The 17,368-nt window shown below is 37.9% G+C and overlaps 1 protein-coding gene across 3 annotated transcripts in view; it reads right to left on the reverse strand.

The window, feature by feature from the left end:
* Window positions 1–14,486: 14,486 nt before the first annotated feature.
* FRMPD4 (FERM and PDZ domain containing 4) overlaps window positions 14,487–17,368 on the reverse strand; it is a 321,689-nt gene continuing 318,807 nt past the window's right edge. For 2 of the 3 annotated variants that reach the window (XM_068920597.1, XM_068920586.1), the window contains exon 17: window positions 14,487–16,825. In XM_068920597.1, coding sequence (XP_068776698.1) covers window positions 15,474–16,825 — 1,352 coding nt within the window. In that variant the 3' untranslated portion in view covers window positions 14,487–15,473. Of the gene's footprint in view, window positions 16,831–17,368 lie in introns of all 3 variants that reach the window. The other variant, XM_068920605.1, reaches the window with a different exon arrangement.

Consider the following 17,368-nt stretch of genomic DNA (forward strand, 5'->3'; position numbering starts at 1 on the left):
AGAGAATATCTTTCCTGGAGATATTCAAAAGCTGTCTGGACGTGATCCTGTGTGTTGTGCTGTGGGTGACCCTGGTTGGACTAGATGATCTCCAGAGTTGCCTTCTAACCTCAATGATTCTGCGATTCTGTGAGAATGGTTTGGCAATGAAAATCAAATCAAAGTTTCCATTTCACTGTAGAATAACTTGCTTTCTCACTGAATCCTTGAAACTTCATAATAAGTAAAAAAAGATCTTATCTCTCTTCAGAAATACTGGAAAGAATCAACATTCAGTAGTCCACACTTGCCAGTGGAACTGCTGTGATACATTACGGATCTTGAAGTTCCCTAGACCTTTCAGTCTGAACACATGCCTGTCCCTGTCCCTACCCCTAGTTCTGTCATTTTCATGAAAAAAAAGTGTGAAATTTTCCCTAAAACTGGACTCACTTCTAGTCACTTTTCCCTGCTTGGAAAATGGGCTATTCTACTCGGATAGGTCACAAAATTAAATGCTGCAAAGACGCTCCCATTCCTCTGAGTCCTTATCCCCAAGTCTGAGTCTCTCATCTTACTTTTTAATTCTGTTTGCTTTTCCCCACCTTCCAGCTTCCATACTATCAAGATTTTTCACATGATAAAGTTCTTCTATGGTTTTGTGACTTACTCATTTGACTTAGCACAGCTGGTTGGCATGCCAGCTATTAAAGAGACATTGAATTTAAGATAATTGCAAGATATCTGCTTTTTTTCCACTCAGCTCCAAACGGCTATCCAGTATAATAAAAAGATCTGCTCTAGTGTCTGACAAGACTCACTGGAAGTTCAGCCCTCAAAGACACTGCCCTTAATAAGATCTTGCAATATAAAACCTCCTAGATAAAGTCTTTCAAGACAAAACTGAAAAGCAGTTAAAAAAAAAGTTAAAAGCAACATAATTATGAACATTGGTTACAAATACTTATAACCAGGCTATTAACTAAAAAACGCTCAAGTACTCTGTGAAACGTTCTACGACGATATGTGAAAGCACTGGGCTCTTGGCAACAACAATATCTCTAGGGCTAAGGGCAGCAGATTGACTCATTCTATGTACTGCAAAGTCCTGTACCTGGGAATGAATAACTCCATGCAATAGTGGAAGATCGGGGATAACTGGGTGGAAAGCAGCTTTGCAGAAAAGGGGTGTTGGTGGGCAACAAGCTGGACATAAGTCAGCAAATTGCAAAGGTAGCAATTGCAAGTCCTGGGCTGCATTAGCAAGAGTGTTGTCAGTAGATAAGGGTATCCCCTCCCACCCTGCTCAGCATTTGTGAGACCTCATCCATTGGGCTATGCCCAGCTTTGGGCTCTCCAGTACAAGAAAGGGTGCACTGGCACCCTGGAATGAGCCCAGCAGAGGGCCATCAAGGTGGTTAGAGGAATGGTGGATGATGGAAGAGATACATGATGGAAGAGAAGAGGTTTGGGTTTTTTCAGCCTTTAGAAGAGAAGACTAAGAGGGATCTTGCTATTGTCTGTAACAACCTAATGGGAGGTTGTAGAGACAATGGAGCCAGACTCTTCTCAAAGGTGCATGGTGATAGGATGAGAGCCAATGGATGCAGGCTGGTGCATGGGGAATTCTAATTAGAGACAGGAGAAACTTTTCACCTGGAGGGCGATCAACACTGAAATAGGTAGCCCAGAAAGGCTATGAAATCTTCATCCATGGAGATATTCAAAATTCAGCTGGTCCCAGACCATCTTGACCTTCCAGCATGAATGATTCTATGACTCTATATTGTCTCAGACATTGCAGGAGTAAGATCCTGTGGCTGAAAACCCCATATTTCTCTCCTTCAGTTTCAGAGTGCATAATACCTACTAGTTTGTAGTACACATATTTTGAGTGACAACCTTGCATGACTGGGAAACAATCTTCTGTGACATTCATTGCCTTTTGTGACTATTGCTTTCACCGCAGGAATTCTGTGCCTCATTTTCTTAGTAGAAAATTATATTGATCATTACTCTTCCCTGTCTTGTTTGCCTGTTTTTATATTACTGCAGCTCTGTAGTGTTTCTGATGGAAATTTTGAAAAGCATAAAAATATCTTGGTCAGTTTTGTGTTAAACTGTATTGTCCATTCAGTGATACAGCTTTTCTGAGAAACACAGTCCTCAGTTCTGACGCCTCGGCACTTTTCACAAAGTGAAATTTTCATTCTCCAACTCTTTTCACTAAGTAAAATCACTTCTGAGGTACTGAAGTATGTATTCCACAACTTTTTTTCAGTGAGTTTTTTGTTTTGTTTTGATTTGTTTTGTTTGGGGTTTTTTTGGAGAGGAAGATCAGGATAAAATTCACAAAGAATCAGATATCCTCAAGGATTAGATATAATAGAAGTGGGATAAATATGCAGTGTTAACAGATAGGGATAACAACCTTCATTGCTGGCACTAATCAATGCCAGAATAATTAGGAGCTACTGATATGCTGATACTGAAAAATGTAAATGGGATCATATTATGCACATATAAGATACTATCAGTAGAGATAGATGACTATCAATGGCCTGATTAAGTCGGTTCTGAAGTCTACTGTATCAAAAGAGTAAAAGAGTTTGGCTTGTCCAATGTAGCTGAACAACAAAAAGAGGCAACTTGAATCTTTTTGGGAGGTGGGAAGAGGATGTCAGAAAAGTTGGAAGAGAACTGTTTACAGGTCCCTCTTGCAACTAAGATGAGTATTATTTTAATCTAGAAATTAAAATGAAGTTTCTAGTTATGGAAGGAGTGAGGCTGTATGACAGCTATCCAGGAGTAGCAAGTAGAAAACCTATGTGTATATCAATACAGCATGTAATGGATTTTTTTCTTTTTAACTCTAGAATATCACTAAAACAAAATTACATTAAAAGATTGTTAAGGGTCGTAAGTCAAGCACTCACAAGTTAGGAAATCTCAGAATTAAACCTGCCCCTGCAAAACTGAAATTGTCCCTAGCCATACGCATGATTTCCACCAAACTCTCAACTTCTTCCAGTGCACAGGCTCTGGGATGCCAACAGCATATGAATCAGGAAATGCAGAAGGAAAGGATTCATGAAAAAGGTAATAACTAGATACAGCTGTAGAGAACAGGATTTGCCTGTCTCTGTCACAAGAGATCCAACATGTTGCTATTTCTAGAATGGCTGATAACCGACATTACCTATAGTTTTCCCCTTGAAGCACACAAGTTCAAAAAGCCTCTGTTTTCTTCCGATGTAAAACAAATCTCAGTTCTGACTGTTCAACACTTTTCACTAAGTCAAATGAGCAAACAGGAAAATCTAAACAGGTAAGCAGTGCCACTGCTTTAAATTAAAGGAAGAATTATCCATATGCTACAGAGTTGGTCTTAATAAGTGAAGGATGTTAAAATAATATTTAATTTTCAAAGTTTATTCTGTACAGATTTCTTGCAAATTGGATAAGAAAAATAAGTGTATTTATTTCTTTTGTCAGTTTTACTTTTTGATCTTCATATAAGAGCCAACATTACGCTCTGGTGGTCTATTTGCAGGAGGTCAAATAAAAAATCTTTCAAGACTTCATTTCATTTCAGGGTTGCAGACTGCCATCTTCTTTTTCTGTTCGCAGAAGTATAATTCAAAAGAATACTCCCATTCTTAATTGCCAGGCAAAACTGAGCTTATGCTAGGTCAAGAAGTGTTTGCAAGCCATACAATAAGTCTTATATAATAATGGTCTGGATGGAGCAAGAGTGATTGGGTCTGGTTCTAGAAATGTTGTCATAGGTTGGCAGAATTTGATAACTTTAAATATCTTTAACATTTCTAGATAAATTATTAATAAGGAAACAAACAAACTAATGTTTGCTCTTCAGGTTACTCCTACAACATTTTGTGCTTTTGTGCTGCAGTGTCAAAAGAGGGGACATAAGTTAATTAGCAACTGTCTTACTAGAGTCCTACTGACATCATCGATGATGCACGTTCAAAGTAAAGAATGAACATGACTGGATTGCTTTTGATATAGTCCTTTTCTGAAGCACAAGTGGAATATTTTAAAACAATCTAAATGTACTTTGCTCTCTGTCAACAAACTCAAAGCTTTTTGAAAATATAACTGTCGGGGGAGACCAAGCTTGGACATTTTTAAGTCAAAAAAAGACTTAACAAAGGTATAAGTATGCAAATTGATTAGTTTCATGGAAATTGATGTGCATCCAGAATAATGAATGTAAGAGAACAGCTGTTACAATCCTATAAAATGGCCCATATGAGATTGTGAGATTCATTTGAACAAAACCTGAGTATTTGAATCAGAACGTAAGAACCATAATGGTTTTGTGAACCTCTACCAAATTATCAGCATATGTTTTTTAAAAAAAAGCTAGCATTTGCCAATGAAAAGAGAAATAGTCATTTGACTTCTCATTTGAAATCATAACATTATTCTTGAAATAATGTCTCACATTCTCCATTTTCCTTTCTTCTACCGGTTGAATTATTTCTAGTATAATTTACTAATACTGATCTGAAATTTATTTGATTCAGGATTTAGAAATATAAGAAGGTGTTCTTTTCCAGGTAGGAATCCTGCTCTAAAGTTTGCTAAAATATAGTTCATTTAATCTTTACACAAATAGTGATGAGGATTCAGAAATAACTATAATTAAACTGTGAACAATTAGGAAGTGCTGTTGATCACTTCTATTTAAGTTTGGTGCTAAACAAAATGTTAAGATTTGTACAGAACCTAAATATTCTCTTTCAGGCTACCAAAACTTGTTTGGTTTATCTCCAGAGCTGACTTGTGTGCAGTGCTTAAGAAGGTAGTGTATTGTATGCATACAAGGAGCTCTGACAGGCAATGCCTATGTTTCCAGTGCTGGGACTCACTAAGAGAGGATAAGAAAGCTGGCACACACTAACTCGAGTTGGACATTGGCATGACAGTGACAAAATAAAAACACCATCACCAAGTTGTGGAGTATTATCAGAGTTATTCGTCAGTGCTGTCCCCTACTGGCTTGATTATGCTTTTCAGAAGGGTTAATCTCATTCCATAAGATAAAAGGAGGGAGGGAAAACTCCATGAAAACAATGCTAGAACTTGAAAAAAATAAGTATAAAACTTCATAGATCTTCTGAATCAATACATTTCAATAGCCTCAAAATTTTCTGAGTTCTTTCATTTGCATAACAACATATGACTTCAAACTTCTACAAGGCAAGCATGAACATTTGAGCTAGTTATCTCTGGCTCCCTTAATAATTTATCAGAAAGGAATACGCACTTCCAAGATGCAAATCAATTTACCTGTTTTGATGTTTACTGTAGAGGTATGTGAGTTGCATCTAGTTGTGTCAGTATTAAGGGAGCTCAGTGTGACTAGCTCAGATTTGAACACCTCTACTGGAAGCATCTACATTCGTATAGATGAATCCTAAATTTTCCTGTTTCACTAACCATAGTGAAAATAGTTAGTTCCACTAACTATTCAGTAAGAGAATTTTATGAAATTCAAGAAGTTTGAATGCACTTCAGCAAGTGATATTCAGCCCTAGAAATTCAAAGAAAACTTTTTGTATTATTAGGAGTTCTGGAACTATTGCTTACTCTTCACTGCCAAATTGAGCTGTAATTTCATTTTTTACCAACCTTTGGAAGAATACATACCCTGTTCAGTTTCAAATCAGTGGAAAGATCAAAGAAAAAAACCTAACTTTGGAATTATACAGCATGAAAAACATGAAAAGTGTCCATGCAAAATTTTTCCAGTCACAGCAACTTTGACAAAACTTTCCTATATATTCTCACAGTGTATTAGAACTGTACAAGCAGAATATTAATTAAGAAATTTGAGCACAAATAAGGAAAACAATTATCCATGGAAAAAGCCTGAAAAGTGGGGATATATGGCCTAACTGATGAAATGATAACCTCGAATGGACATTAATAGCCACACATCACTTGATTTGAATGCATTTCTTCTGGAGAAACAATGTGCCTACTGCCTTTCAAGGCAGTTTGTTGAATTGAAGATGGGAGCCGTTGTCAGTTCAGAGGGGATCAGATGTTACTAGCAAAAGTGAAGGGCAGACAGCCTTTACAAATAGTGCAGTTGATGTGAATTGAAATTCAGAACAGGACAAAGTGTGAAGACAATGAGGGGAGATTCATCTCCCTGTATTCACCACTGAAATTGAGCTGGTGTCTAGGCTCTCTCTGTCATCGATGCAAAGAGAGAATAAAGCATGTCCAGAAAATGATTTATCTCACCTATTTTTGAATGTGCCTCAAGAGATGACTCTTTCTCTCTCTGCATTGACTGTAAAGAGTGTTTAGGTGATTTATACCTAATACCCAGCATTTAGACAACTAAAGTCAAGCAAGATGAATTCTACCCTGGGGACTAACAACAAAAAGGTCCACCATAACTTAGGACTCCATCATTTTTAATTGACTGAGGAGAAAGAACTGAGCATACTAGTTATTCACAGAATGATTATAAGTCACCAGTGTGCTTCAGGCATGAAAGGCAAATGGGGTCCTGTGATGTGCAAGACAAGAAGTTCTCCATGGACAGAGAAGTAATAACCCAGTTAGTTACACAAACATGGGTAAGACCTCATCTGGAATTTGATGTACAAGCATCAGTGAGGGAAGAGAAGTATTTAAATCAAAAATATAATATTAGAACTAGGCCTTTTGTCCTAGTCTTCAGTTAGAAATCAAAAACAGGTCACTAAACCTTAGATCAGTAATGTTCTGGAATAGCCTTCTAATAATAAAGATACCATCAAAAACCCAAATGCTTTTAAGATGGGTCCTGATGCTGCCTGTCTGCACTGAGAACACACAGCTAGACTCAGTGAGTAGAAGACACCTTTCAATCCAAAAATGTCATGGACATAAGGGATAAAAATGGTGCAAATAATTATTCTGCAAGTAAAAAGGCTTCCATCAATATTCATGTCTAACTTGGCAAGTATAAATAGGGATGCTCAGGAAGAATACAGCAATTTTAAATGAGCTTCTTCTAAAACAAGCTTTGCAAAGAAAATTGCAATTTCCTGAATTTCAGAAAAAAAGTAGCAAGCCAAAATAAACAATATATTCCACAATAATATCTTCAGATTTTTAAAAAATAAGTTGTCAGTGGGTAACTCAATTAAACAGAATCACATTTCTTTTAATGATTTTTACTCATAATACTAAAATCAGGATGACAAGAACTCAGTAAGGGTGATAGCGTGGCAAACTACTTTATAAAACATGAAAAAGGATTTGATTTGCAATCTTACCAGAGGTGAGGGCTGAGCAGACTGCCTCCACAGAGATGCTAGAGCTTCCCAAGCCAAGGTTCTTCATGATATTCTCTGAGTTTCAGTGGCAGTCTCTGAAACTTTTCCTCCAGATGGAACCTTTTTCTCCTGGAGAGCATGGTGGCAGGAATCTCCACAGAGGCATCTCCAAGGTGAAGTTCTTCATTTTTATTCTATGGAAAAACTGATTTGGCACTATATTTTACATGAAGTACAAGCATTCTACAAATGAAGCAACTGAAAGGCATAACCTCATTTGTTCTGTTCAATACCTGTCATTACTTACTCCTCGAAGAATGCATTGTTGTCATGCTCACATTGTTCTTCCATTATGTTTAGATTTTCTTTTTACTATTTTGTTTCAATGATTTAAAGAAAAAATAATGCAGTGAGTCTTTTCCTTTTTGAAAGGCTGGAACTACTTTTAAAAATAAAATCCTGTCAAGCATCTTTGTTGGGAAACATACCCAACCCATCTCTTTTACTACTGTGTGGTAAGATATGTTTTTTTAAGTGCTAGAAAGTTAAAAATAAAGGGGAGGAATAAAATAGGAATAAAAAAATCTGACAAAAAATAGTGTTAAACTAATAACATTTAAAAGTATATAACTGTAATGTATGAAAGAAAATTGAAGTCATAGTTATAAAAAGCCCATATGACAAATAGCTTGTATATAAGTGTTTAAGTCAAGTAGTGTCCTGTGTAGGTAAATGTGCTTCAGGGACATTAAATTTGTTGAAATTGGAATAACATCTAGCTGCTTCAAACAGTGATGGTTCACCACTATTAAGGAGAAAGTCAGCTGTACAATTAGCTGTACTACCTTTGTGCCTGTAACGTATAAATGTACTTGCTTGTAGAGATGACCTACAGCAGAAGCTGTAAAATAAGTATTCAGATGGGGCTCAGAAACTTTAAAACTTTCCATTGAAACATGCTGACTTTGGACTAGAACTAACAAAGTACAAGCAATTTTCTATTCTTACTGCAGAAAGCAGTTGAAGATAAGGTGGAGAAATAAGCATGGTTTTATGTATCATAAATAATTGATGGCCTCAGTTCCTTGGGCTGTCCTTGCAGGTTCAAGAGATACCAGAAATTGCAGACATGACAACAGCACGAACATACTCAGCACAAGTACAGACTAGCAAATTCTTCAGGCATCCATGTCCTCTGTACTGCAAACTCAGGGACAGACTAGACCCTCAACTGAGTTTGTGGCCAGTTCATGATGGATAGAATTCTGATTCAAAGTAAAATTATATCCTTTGGCACCTCTTTTAGCAAAAAGAGTCCTATATTAAGGAACTCAGCACTTCTGTTAAATTAGGATTAAAGTTTAAAGCACAAAAAAGAAGTAGGCTTTCAAGGATAAATCTACTGATGACATTTACTCTCTCCCCATCTTGCCATTTTAATGACACAAGTAGTAAAAAGGAATCTTGCAATGCATAGAAAAGAAGGATTTACAAAACAGCTTTTCTCTTTGAAGAACCACGTGAAAAACTGCACTGTAAAACCACTGTGTAACATCTGTGTCTCCTGTATTAAATGAGGATACAAAAAGATGTTTTTTCTGTTACCTGTTCTTGTTAACGTGTTTTCTGCAAATTCTGTATTAGAGGAACTATCTTCCTTTGGCATCTTGTTCATAGTAAGAAATAGCAGTAATATTATTATTATAAGCTTAATTCCATCTTTGCAGATACTGGCTGCTTTCCCATGATCCTTCAATGGCAGTTTACAGGTGGAACAGAGAATAGCATTTGGCCATCAGGAAAGAAACATAACTTACCAGCAATTTGTCTTCTCCAAGATGCATGGTCTATATATAAATTTGTTCTGTGGGTACACCTACACCTTATCACTTCAGACTGCAGAGCTTTTTCTCTTTACAGTAACCACGGAGGATGCATTCACACTGCCGTCATCACCTTTGGCACATTGGCACGAAAATAAAGTATGTCCTAAACATTTTGATTCTTTCTCAGTCACAGAGATAGAATCTAAAATATTGAAGGATATCCTGCTAACAGAGTTCAGGCTAAATGTCTTCTCTTTCGTTCTTTAATTAATTAATATACATGTGTTTGTTCACACTGTGCAACTTCATGCAATTACCTGCCACAAGCTATCTGGCAGAGGATCTCAAAGTCCCTCATGCAAACAGCACAACGTTGTGGAAGGGCTCTACAAAGTGCTGTGACAGGTCTTGAGGCCTCAGAGATGGCTCAGAGGTGCCTGGGGAAAGAATGGTAGATATACAATGGTGTACTAACTCAACAGCCACACAGAAGTTGTGTAATCTCAGCTGGAAGTATCAACTTCAAAGTTTTACAGTAAATGCTGAAACACTCCATCTATTTATCTATTTAGATAACCACTGGATCTGCCACACAAGTGAAACATGAGCACTTTACCTTAACTGAAACTTTGGCAACAAAGGGCCTGGAGGAAATGCTCTTGCCACGCTATCAGGGAATGGTCCAAGAGGCAGTCTGACTACAGTACTACTCTCTCGAAAGAGTGCTGGCACTTCCTGACACTGTGGGACACAAACAGATCTATGTCAAAGTGACACCTCTCCTCATAGATCCACTTGGAGACCTCAAATAAACTTGTTGAGAAAGTTGTGGGGGGTGGCGTTGGTAAATGAACGGCTAATAAGCGAGTCCAGTTCTCTATGCACATCTGCCAAGAGCCAATTGAATTCAGGCAGAGAAAAGAAAACCTTGTATATCCTCCCCAGGTTAACAGGTATAAAATAGAATAGTTATGTGGTCAGTCATCACTTGAACAAACACCTTTAGATATGATGGAAAGCCCTGCATGCAGTTCAGATGAGCTGGAACTCCATGATAGTGGTGTGAAGCTCCCAGTCCTCTGGCCAGTCCCTCTGTTTGATCCTGCTGCCCAAATGGACCGGTCAAATACAGGGGGAACAAATCTAACAATAGCACTTGAAAGGTGGGCAAGATCTGAGGGTCACACCCCAGCAGAAATTAGCTTGAAGCTGCCACCACAAGAGAAAGCTTTCATGCCTTGAGGAACAACAGTGTTGACTTACGGACTCTGTCTTTGCAATAATCTCTTGATTACTTAGACTGAAAGGTCCTGACTCCATCTTACTGTGATAGAAAGGCTGGGGAGGAAGTGCCTCCCTGAGGCATGTGTCTTAGGAGAAACATTTCTGGTTGCTTCCATTTCCAGAGGCTTCCATGGGTGCCAGGGACGGTGGCAAACAGTCCAGTTTGGTCAGTATTAGTGTTTGGCAGTTTCAGGCTCCTCGATCAGAAGAAGCTTTTGTGGCTTCTCAGGCTGTTAACTAAGCTCCTGACACCTTCCAGTCTTCCAACCCCATTTTTAAAGTATGGCAAATGGAGCATACAGAAACATGGCTCATTCTGAGGCAGTGAAGACACATTTTATATAGGTAACAAGTTATAGTTCAACTCTCACAGATCAGAAAATGGCAAAAAGGTAAGCTTAAAGAAGGCACTGATGTAGATGGAGCAAGCAAGAAATAACTTGCTTCAGCACTTGAGAAACACTGAAATAGCTCACTGAAATACTTTATACGCCATGTGCTGAGAATGAGAGAAGATGGGTGTAAGTGAAGGTCTCATAAACAGCAAATACGCTCCAAACTTGAGCAACAGGTTGCACATAAACCTAGCGTAAATGGTCAATCATTTAAAGAAGGAACTTAGAAGATTTTATTAGTGAAGTAGGTGACAGAACATGCTCCTTTTTACTCTTACATAACTCTTTACGCTGAGCAGTGCTAACGTGCAATAAATACTTATTTTGTCAGAAGGACAAAATGAACACACAGTTTGAATATGCACAAAGTGACTTTAATATGTGACTAAATAAGGTCTATTGCATGAAAAGGAGCCATCAATAGCACGGTCTTTCTTCAGAATATAAGTACGTTTCAAAATCAATAGTGAAAGTTTTTTTATATTTACTATGGTAAAATAGGATGGTAGGTAGTTTGCTTTTAGTTAGTTTTTTTGCCTTAATAAATCACAGGCTACCTCCCAGATTTTGCAAGCCTATATTTGCTCTCCCTAGAACCCATGTTTAGGTCTCCAAACAGAGTGTTACTATTGAGTCTCATGAATTTTCACCCAACAGCATTCGCACTGACAGAAATTTTCACATTTTGCCTTAAGAACACCTACAGGAAAATGGAATTATCCATTCTTTCATTTTTTAAAAGAATGAATGCCTCACACTCTCCACTTCTTTGGCCAAATCTAGTTATGAAAACAAACTGGGGACATTCCATAGGGAACACCGTTGAAGTTTGTGATCATTGTGCTGCATTATTTCACTTTCTTTTTATGCAAAATAACTACTCCTGCACTTGAAATGGCAAATGATAAACACTGGTTAATATCAATGCCACATGCCCAGCAACAAGCTCCTTGTGACATAAATCACGGTTTCATTTTGTACTGGTTTAATGCTCAGTGCAGTGAGACTCTAGCTTTTAACATATGCTGCTACAATGCTCCATTTATAGCCTACAGAGCCAAATTCATCCTTCTTAAAATACCACTAACTTTAACTGGATTCCAGGGTGGTCACAGGTGCTCACTTAGATACAAACTGAATGAATGACTCAAGAGCCCATTTCCCACTTCAAACAATACAGTCGTGTAAGACAGATTATTTTACTCTTTTTGGTATGCAGTAAAGTATGGAGCATTCTGGATCTTCCATTGATGATGAATTGATTAAGTTTCTATTAAATGGAAGGAGAAGAAATGGAGCTTTGTTTCTCAATTTTGGAAGTGCAAATTTTGTCAAATGTTATTGAAGACAACAGCCTGAACTCAGGGACTTAAATATGAAGACGCTTGTAATTTTGCCAACCTAAAAATACCTACAGCGTGTATATAAAAATATATACAAGTACAGTATATGGCAGACAAAAGTATCTTATTTGATATTTCATTACTGACCTGGTGCAAGAAATACTGGTGAAATTTCCCTGATGACACAAAGTTGAGACATACAGTTAATGCAGGAATCGATTAGGATACCACAGTGAAAGACAAGGACCCCTAATGCTGAAGATGATTAACAGAAATTGGTTATAATTCAGTAGCAAACAATGCGCAAGGTCATGCACTTCAGAACTAGAAACAGTGATTGTTATTATTATCTGAGGATCTCCTTAGCTGGACAGGATAAAGTGAAGAAAGATGGAGATACTGATTGACCAAGGATGATTTTGAGCCATCAACCTAATATGCCTGAGAACATATATGATTCTAGGAGACCTTGGACAAAATATTTTCAGTAGAGATTGGGGAGTATCTACACTATTGTACAAAGTTGATGTAAGGTAGCATATAAAATCCTACATACAATTCTGTGTGGTATGCTTGGGAAAGAGATATTCATATGGTACCAGCTAGGCGAGATTTCAGATACTGGAGGAAAGAGAGAACCTGTCCACTAAGAGAAAACTAGAAGAGCTTGGCTACATGACGTATTTATCAAAAGCAGGGAAAGGAACATGGTGACTGCTTATAAAGTTACTCCAGCAAGTCCAGTGGAGGGTCACAAAGCTGGGCTGGGGCTGGAGCACACAACGTATGAGGAGAGGCTGAGGGAACTGGGTTTGTTCTGCCTGGGAAAGAGAAGCCTCAGGGGAGATCTTCTTTCTGCCTACAAATACCTGATGGGAGGATACAGAGAAGATGGAGTCAGACTCTTCTCAGAGGTACACAGCAATAGGAGAAGAGGCAACAGTCACCATAGGAACATGGAAAATTCCAATCAGACGTAAGGACAATTTTTTTTTTTTTCCATAGGTGGTCATATATTGGAACAGGTGCCCACAGAGACTGTGGGATCTCCATTGCTGAAGGTGTTCAAGGCTCAGCTAGACATGGCCCTGAGCAACCTGATCTGATTAGACCTGCTTTGAGCAGGGGTTGAACTACATGGACTAAATGAGGGCCATTCCAATCTAAATTATTCTGTGATTTTATGAAAGTGAATTAAAAAGGAAAGAAAAAAACCTAGTTAAACTGAAAGAAAATATTGCCACCAAAAAGCCTGACCACAACTGCCTTTATGGAGCAAAAATTAGCAGGAGATTTCTAATCAAAAAGGTTCTAAAACACTAGGGATAAGAAAAGTCCAGCTAAATTTAAAATGAAACTAGATCAATTTATAAAATGGAGTATGATGCATTGTTGTGGAATGGCAAGGACTAGACTAGCAACCTAGAAAGTGCCTCATCCCTATGATCTACGTTGATGTTTAGCTGTGACAATTCTAAATCTGTTTTCAAAACTCAGCATTTCCAAATCCCCGATGAAATTTTTATAGAAACTCACAAAGAAGTAAAGGAATATGTACCAATACCACAATTCATCAATTTTTCCCCAGTATGAAATACTTAGATACTACAGAAAGCATTTCAGTTGTGCATACAGCAAAAAGCAGCACAGTAAGCCCCATTACGCCCCATTCTCAGGCTGCTAGAATGAGAGTGCTGAGTATGAGCACTACGTGGGAGCAGGCTGTTGTCACCCACCACCAAAATAATTCAACCTGCAGCCTACCTCTGAGCCGCCCTCAGGAATGGGTCCATGTGCTAAATGAATTGGTCTAGGAAACCAGATTCTGCTCCTACTGACAGTAGATTGAGCTTCTGATATTGAGTTTCTGGAGATGTTTCTTTGCAGTCAATGTCTTGGTTTCACAGTAAAGCACATCACTCTATATAACAAAATATTTCCTTAGTAAAAACTTTAATGTTGTTGTTTTAATCTTTCTAGTTCAGCAGTAAAAGCTTCACACTTGCTTCAGCTGAGTGGATAAGTTTTCAAAACTGAGCTGTTATACTCTTACATATGACATTATGAGAAACAGATGAAAATTACCTATACCAGTTTGGAGAGTGGTATTCATGTGTGTCTGCACTTTTCACAAGTGTCGCTGTTCTTAAATGACTCGGAAGCTTAAAAGATGCCCTTGTTAAAGCCTATTTGCCAGGTGAAACAGAGAGCTTTTGCTTTGGCTCTCTCTCAAATACAAGGCCACAAAATGTTTTTCAGAAAGGTTCAGATGGGGTAGATTATTCACAAATTGCTTTGTTGTTACTCATAGAAGTACTGTCTCTGGCTGGAAACATTTCAGAGATATTTACTGTATTCTGAAAACTTCATTTTATTTCTAACTTATTTACAGTTAAACATTCAGAATCGTAAAATATGAAGTATAAAATATTTAACAAAATAGTTGCAGTTCATGTTGTTCAGATGCACCATAAATATATGATGAAACAGTAAACAGCACAGGAATTTCCTGATGGTCCTCTCTCGTTTAACAAGGAAAGGAGTTTGCAGACCTGCCCTAGACATTCTGATCTGACCTGTATGCCATCGACCTTTCGTTACAGAAAGAACATTGTCACTCTGGTTTTTATGTCCTCACTCTGTCTTCCATAGTTACCATTACTGTCTGAAACACAACACTGTAACGTTCAATACATCAGATACTCTCTGAACTTAGTATTTTCAATACTTTTTTTTTTATTGAGAACTTCCTAGAAAAGAAGAATCAGGTAATTCAGGCAATATGAACAAAAGAGTCATTTATTATATATATATTCTCTAGTAACTTATAATAGTCTCTTGGATTTTAAATGTCTTTTTACTATTTTCAATGCTTAAAAATTATAATTTTAAAACATTAAATATTGTGTTATATACACTATGATTTCATTTCTTATTTCTAAACATGGAGCATTTTCCAAGTGAAAACTTGGATGAAACTGAAAACAACTCCTTTGACATAACAGGCTTTAAAAGTTCACTTCATCCAACCATATATTTGACTATACGAAAAATAGCCAAACATTAATTTGCTCCTCTAAAGGTTTTTTTCATTTGTTTCTCTGGTGTTGGGGAGAGGGGTTTTTTGGCTTTTGTTTTTGTATAAACAGAAGGACAGATCTGGTCAGTACTTTTGTCAGTGTTCAGTACTATAACTTTTTTTTTAATCTCATACCTATTTTATATAAAATAACAAAATATACAGAGAGAGCTGAGTTTGTTACATTAGTTCATACACATACAGTAAATAAAAGATTTTATGTATGGCTTTGCAAAGGTAGATTATGAAGTGACTTTTGTATTTTATTTGTTTAAAAGCATTTTAAGAGAACGTGTTAGTGTGCTTACAATAGCGGCCATGGTAGTCGAATGTCGAGCCAAGAGTTTAATGCTAGGATCACTGGAGGTCTTGCCTGACACTGCTTCTGCAGCTTTCAGAAGACAAATGTAGTTTATTACAACCTCGTCTATCTTAGCTATAATTTCCTGCTGCTGTGTTTCAGAATTCATAACTTTAACTAAACGCATGCAGGCTTCTGTTAAGCAACAGAGTACTTGAAAGCTGGAAGTCATAGCTAAAAGCATTTCCTCAGGGCTTTTATCAGCCATGGCCATTTTCCTGCAGGCACTTCCCAACTGTCTCGATTCCAGAGATAACAGTTGTTTGTACTTAGAAAGTTTAAGGTCATATGCTTCTGGATGTAAATCTTCTCTCTTGCCCATACTTGCTCGGACCAGTGAGAGTAGCTCATTGGCATCCTTTTGTGCTGCAATAAATCCATCAGGCATTGCATATGTCTTCTCTTTCATCACATTTATTCTTGTGATTCGTGCATCAAACGCCACGTCATTGAGATTCACATCGATTTGGCCACCTTGAACGTCAGCACTGCTCTTCTCACGTGCGTTAACTGCCTCATCTTGCAAGGGCTCAGCAGCTTTGGGGGACTCAAAGACTTCCTGTTCATTTTTAGTGGAAAAAGACTGCTCGACTGGTTCTGAGAGCTCACACGGGACCTGCGATTCGAAGAGACATGAGAGCTGATTGCTGTCTCCATCATCTTCATCATCGTTGTCATCGTTTCCTCTGCTTAGGAAACAATAGCGGAAGGGGCCACGACACCTCCAGGTGCTGGTATCCAGCTTTCGCAAGGGCAATGTCCGATACTGCTTGGAGTCCTTCTGAATGGCACTTGTGCCTGAACGCTTCTTACTGTCCTTCCTATCAGTGCTGACGTACACACAACTCTGGGAATAACTTTTTGACAGCTTTTTGCCCAGGGGAAGTTCCACCCTCCTCTCTGATTTGGATTCCTCTCTCTGGGTGGTGTCAAGACATTTCAAGCTGACTGCAGCTGCCTTCTTCTCAAACATCTCGATGCCTGCAGATCCTTCAATACTGCTGCTGCTGCTGCGCCTCAACACTTTCCTGTTGTGCGGCATCCTGAGGCTTCCTCCTATCATGTCATATGGCCGTAAACTAACTGTTGCCCCACAAGCCTGATTTACTTTGGGAATGTCACAAGAGTCTTGATTTTGACTTGGCACCTTTGATTCTGATAGCATGGATGATAGCATGATGGAGTCAGCTAGAGGCTGTCTAGGAAAAGCTGTAGGAATGCCTCCTTGTCTTCCCTTTTCAGGCTCTGTGAAAGCTACACTAGGGGTAGTAGAAGAGCAGACAGAATAATTAAGCATCACCCTGATAATATTCAGAGACTGAACTTTTAATTATCTTTAATGGTCAGGCCGAATGGATTCATAGCATTTTCCAATGGTCTCCATTCTGCAAAATATTTCACAAAAAATTCATTGCTACTTCCTTGTGTCTTTTGCATTTCACTAAGATGCCTTCTAAATTCCATTCAACAAAGTAACTTATGAATAGTTAACTGTTCCTTCCCTTAACAACACACTCATTTAAAAAGAACGGAAGTAGAAAAAGATCTACTAAACTTCCTAAATACCTCCCATCATATGGATTGGAGGTTTCCTATTATATAATTAGAGGAATATTTTCAGATTAAAAATTCCTTGTGTAACTATACCTCAGAGCATAGAGAAAACTGCATTCATGGTAATTTTTATTTTGCTTATGTGTTTCTTTGGCAGAGAAAATGCATCTCTTATTCTTGCTCCTACATCATTCCACTTTCCGATTTTTATGCATTCATGCACTACTGGTACATGCCCAGGAA

This window comes from Struthio camelus, chromosome 1, assembly GCF_040807025.1.
Source record: "Struthio camelus isolate bStrCam1 chromosome 1, bStrCam1.hap1, whole genome shotgun sequence".
Lineage (NCBI taxonomy): Eukaryota > Metazoa > Chordata > Aves > Struthioniformes > Struthionidae > Struthio > Struthio camelus.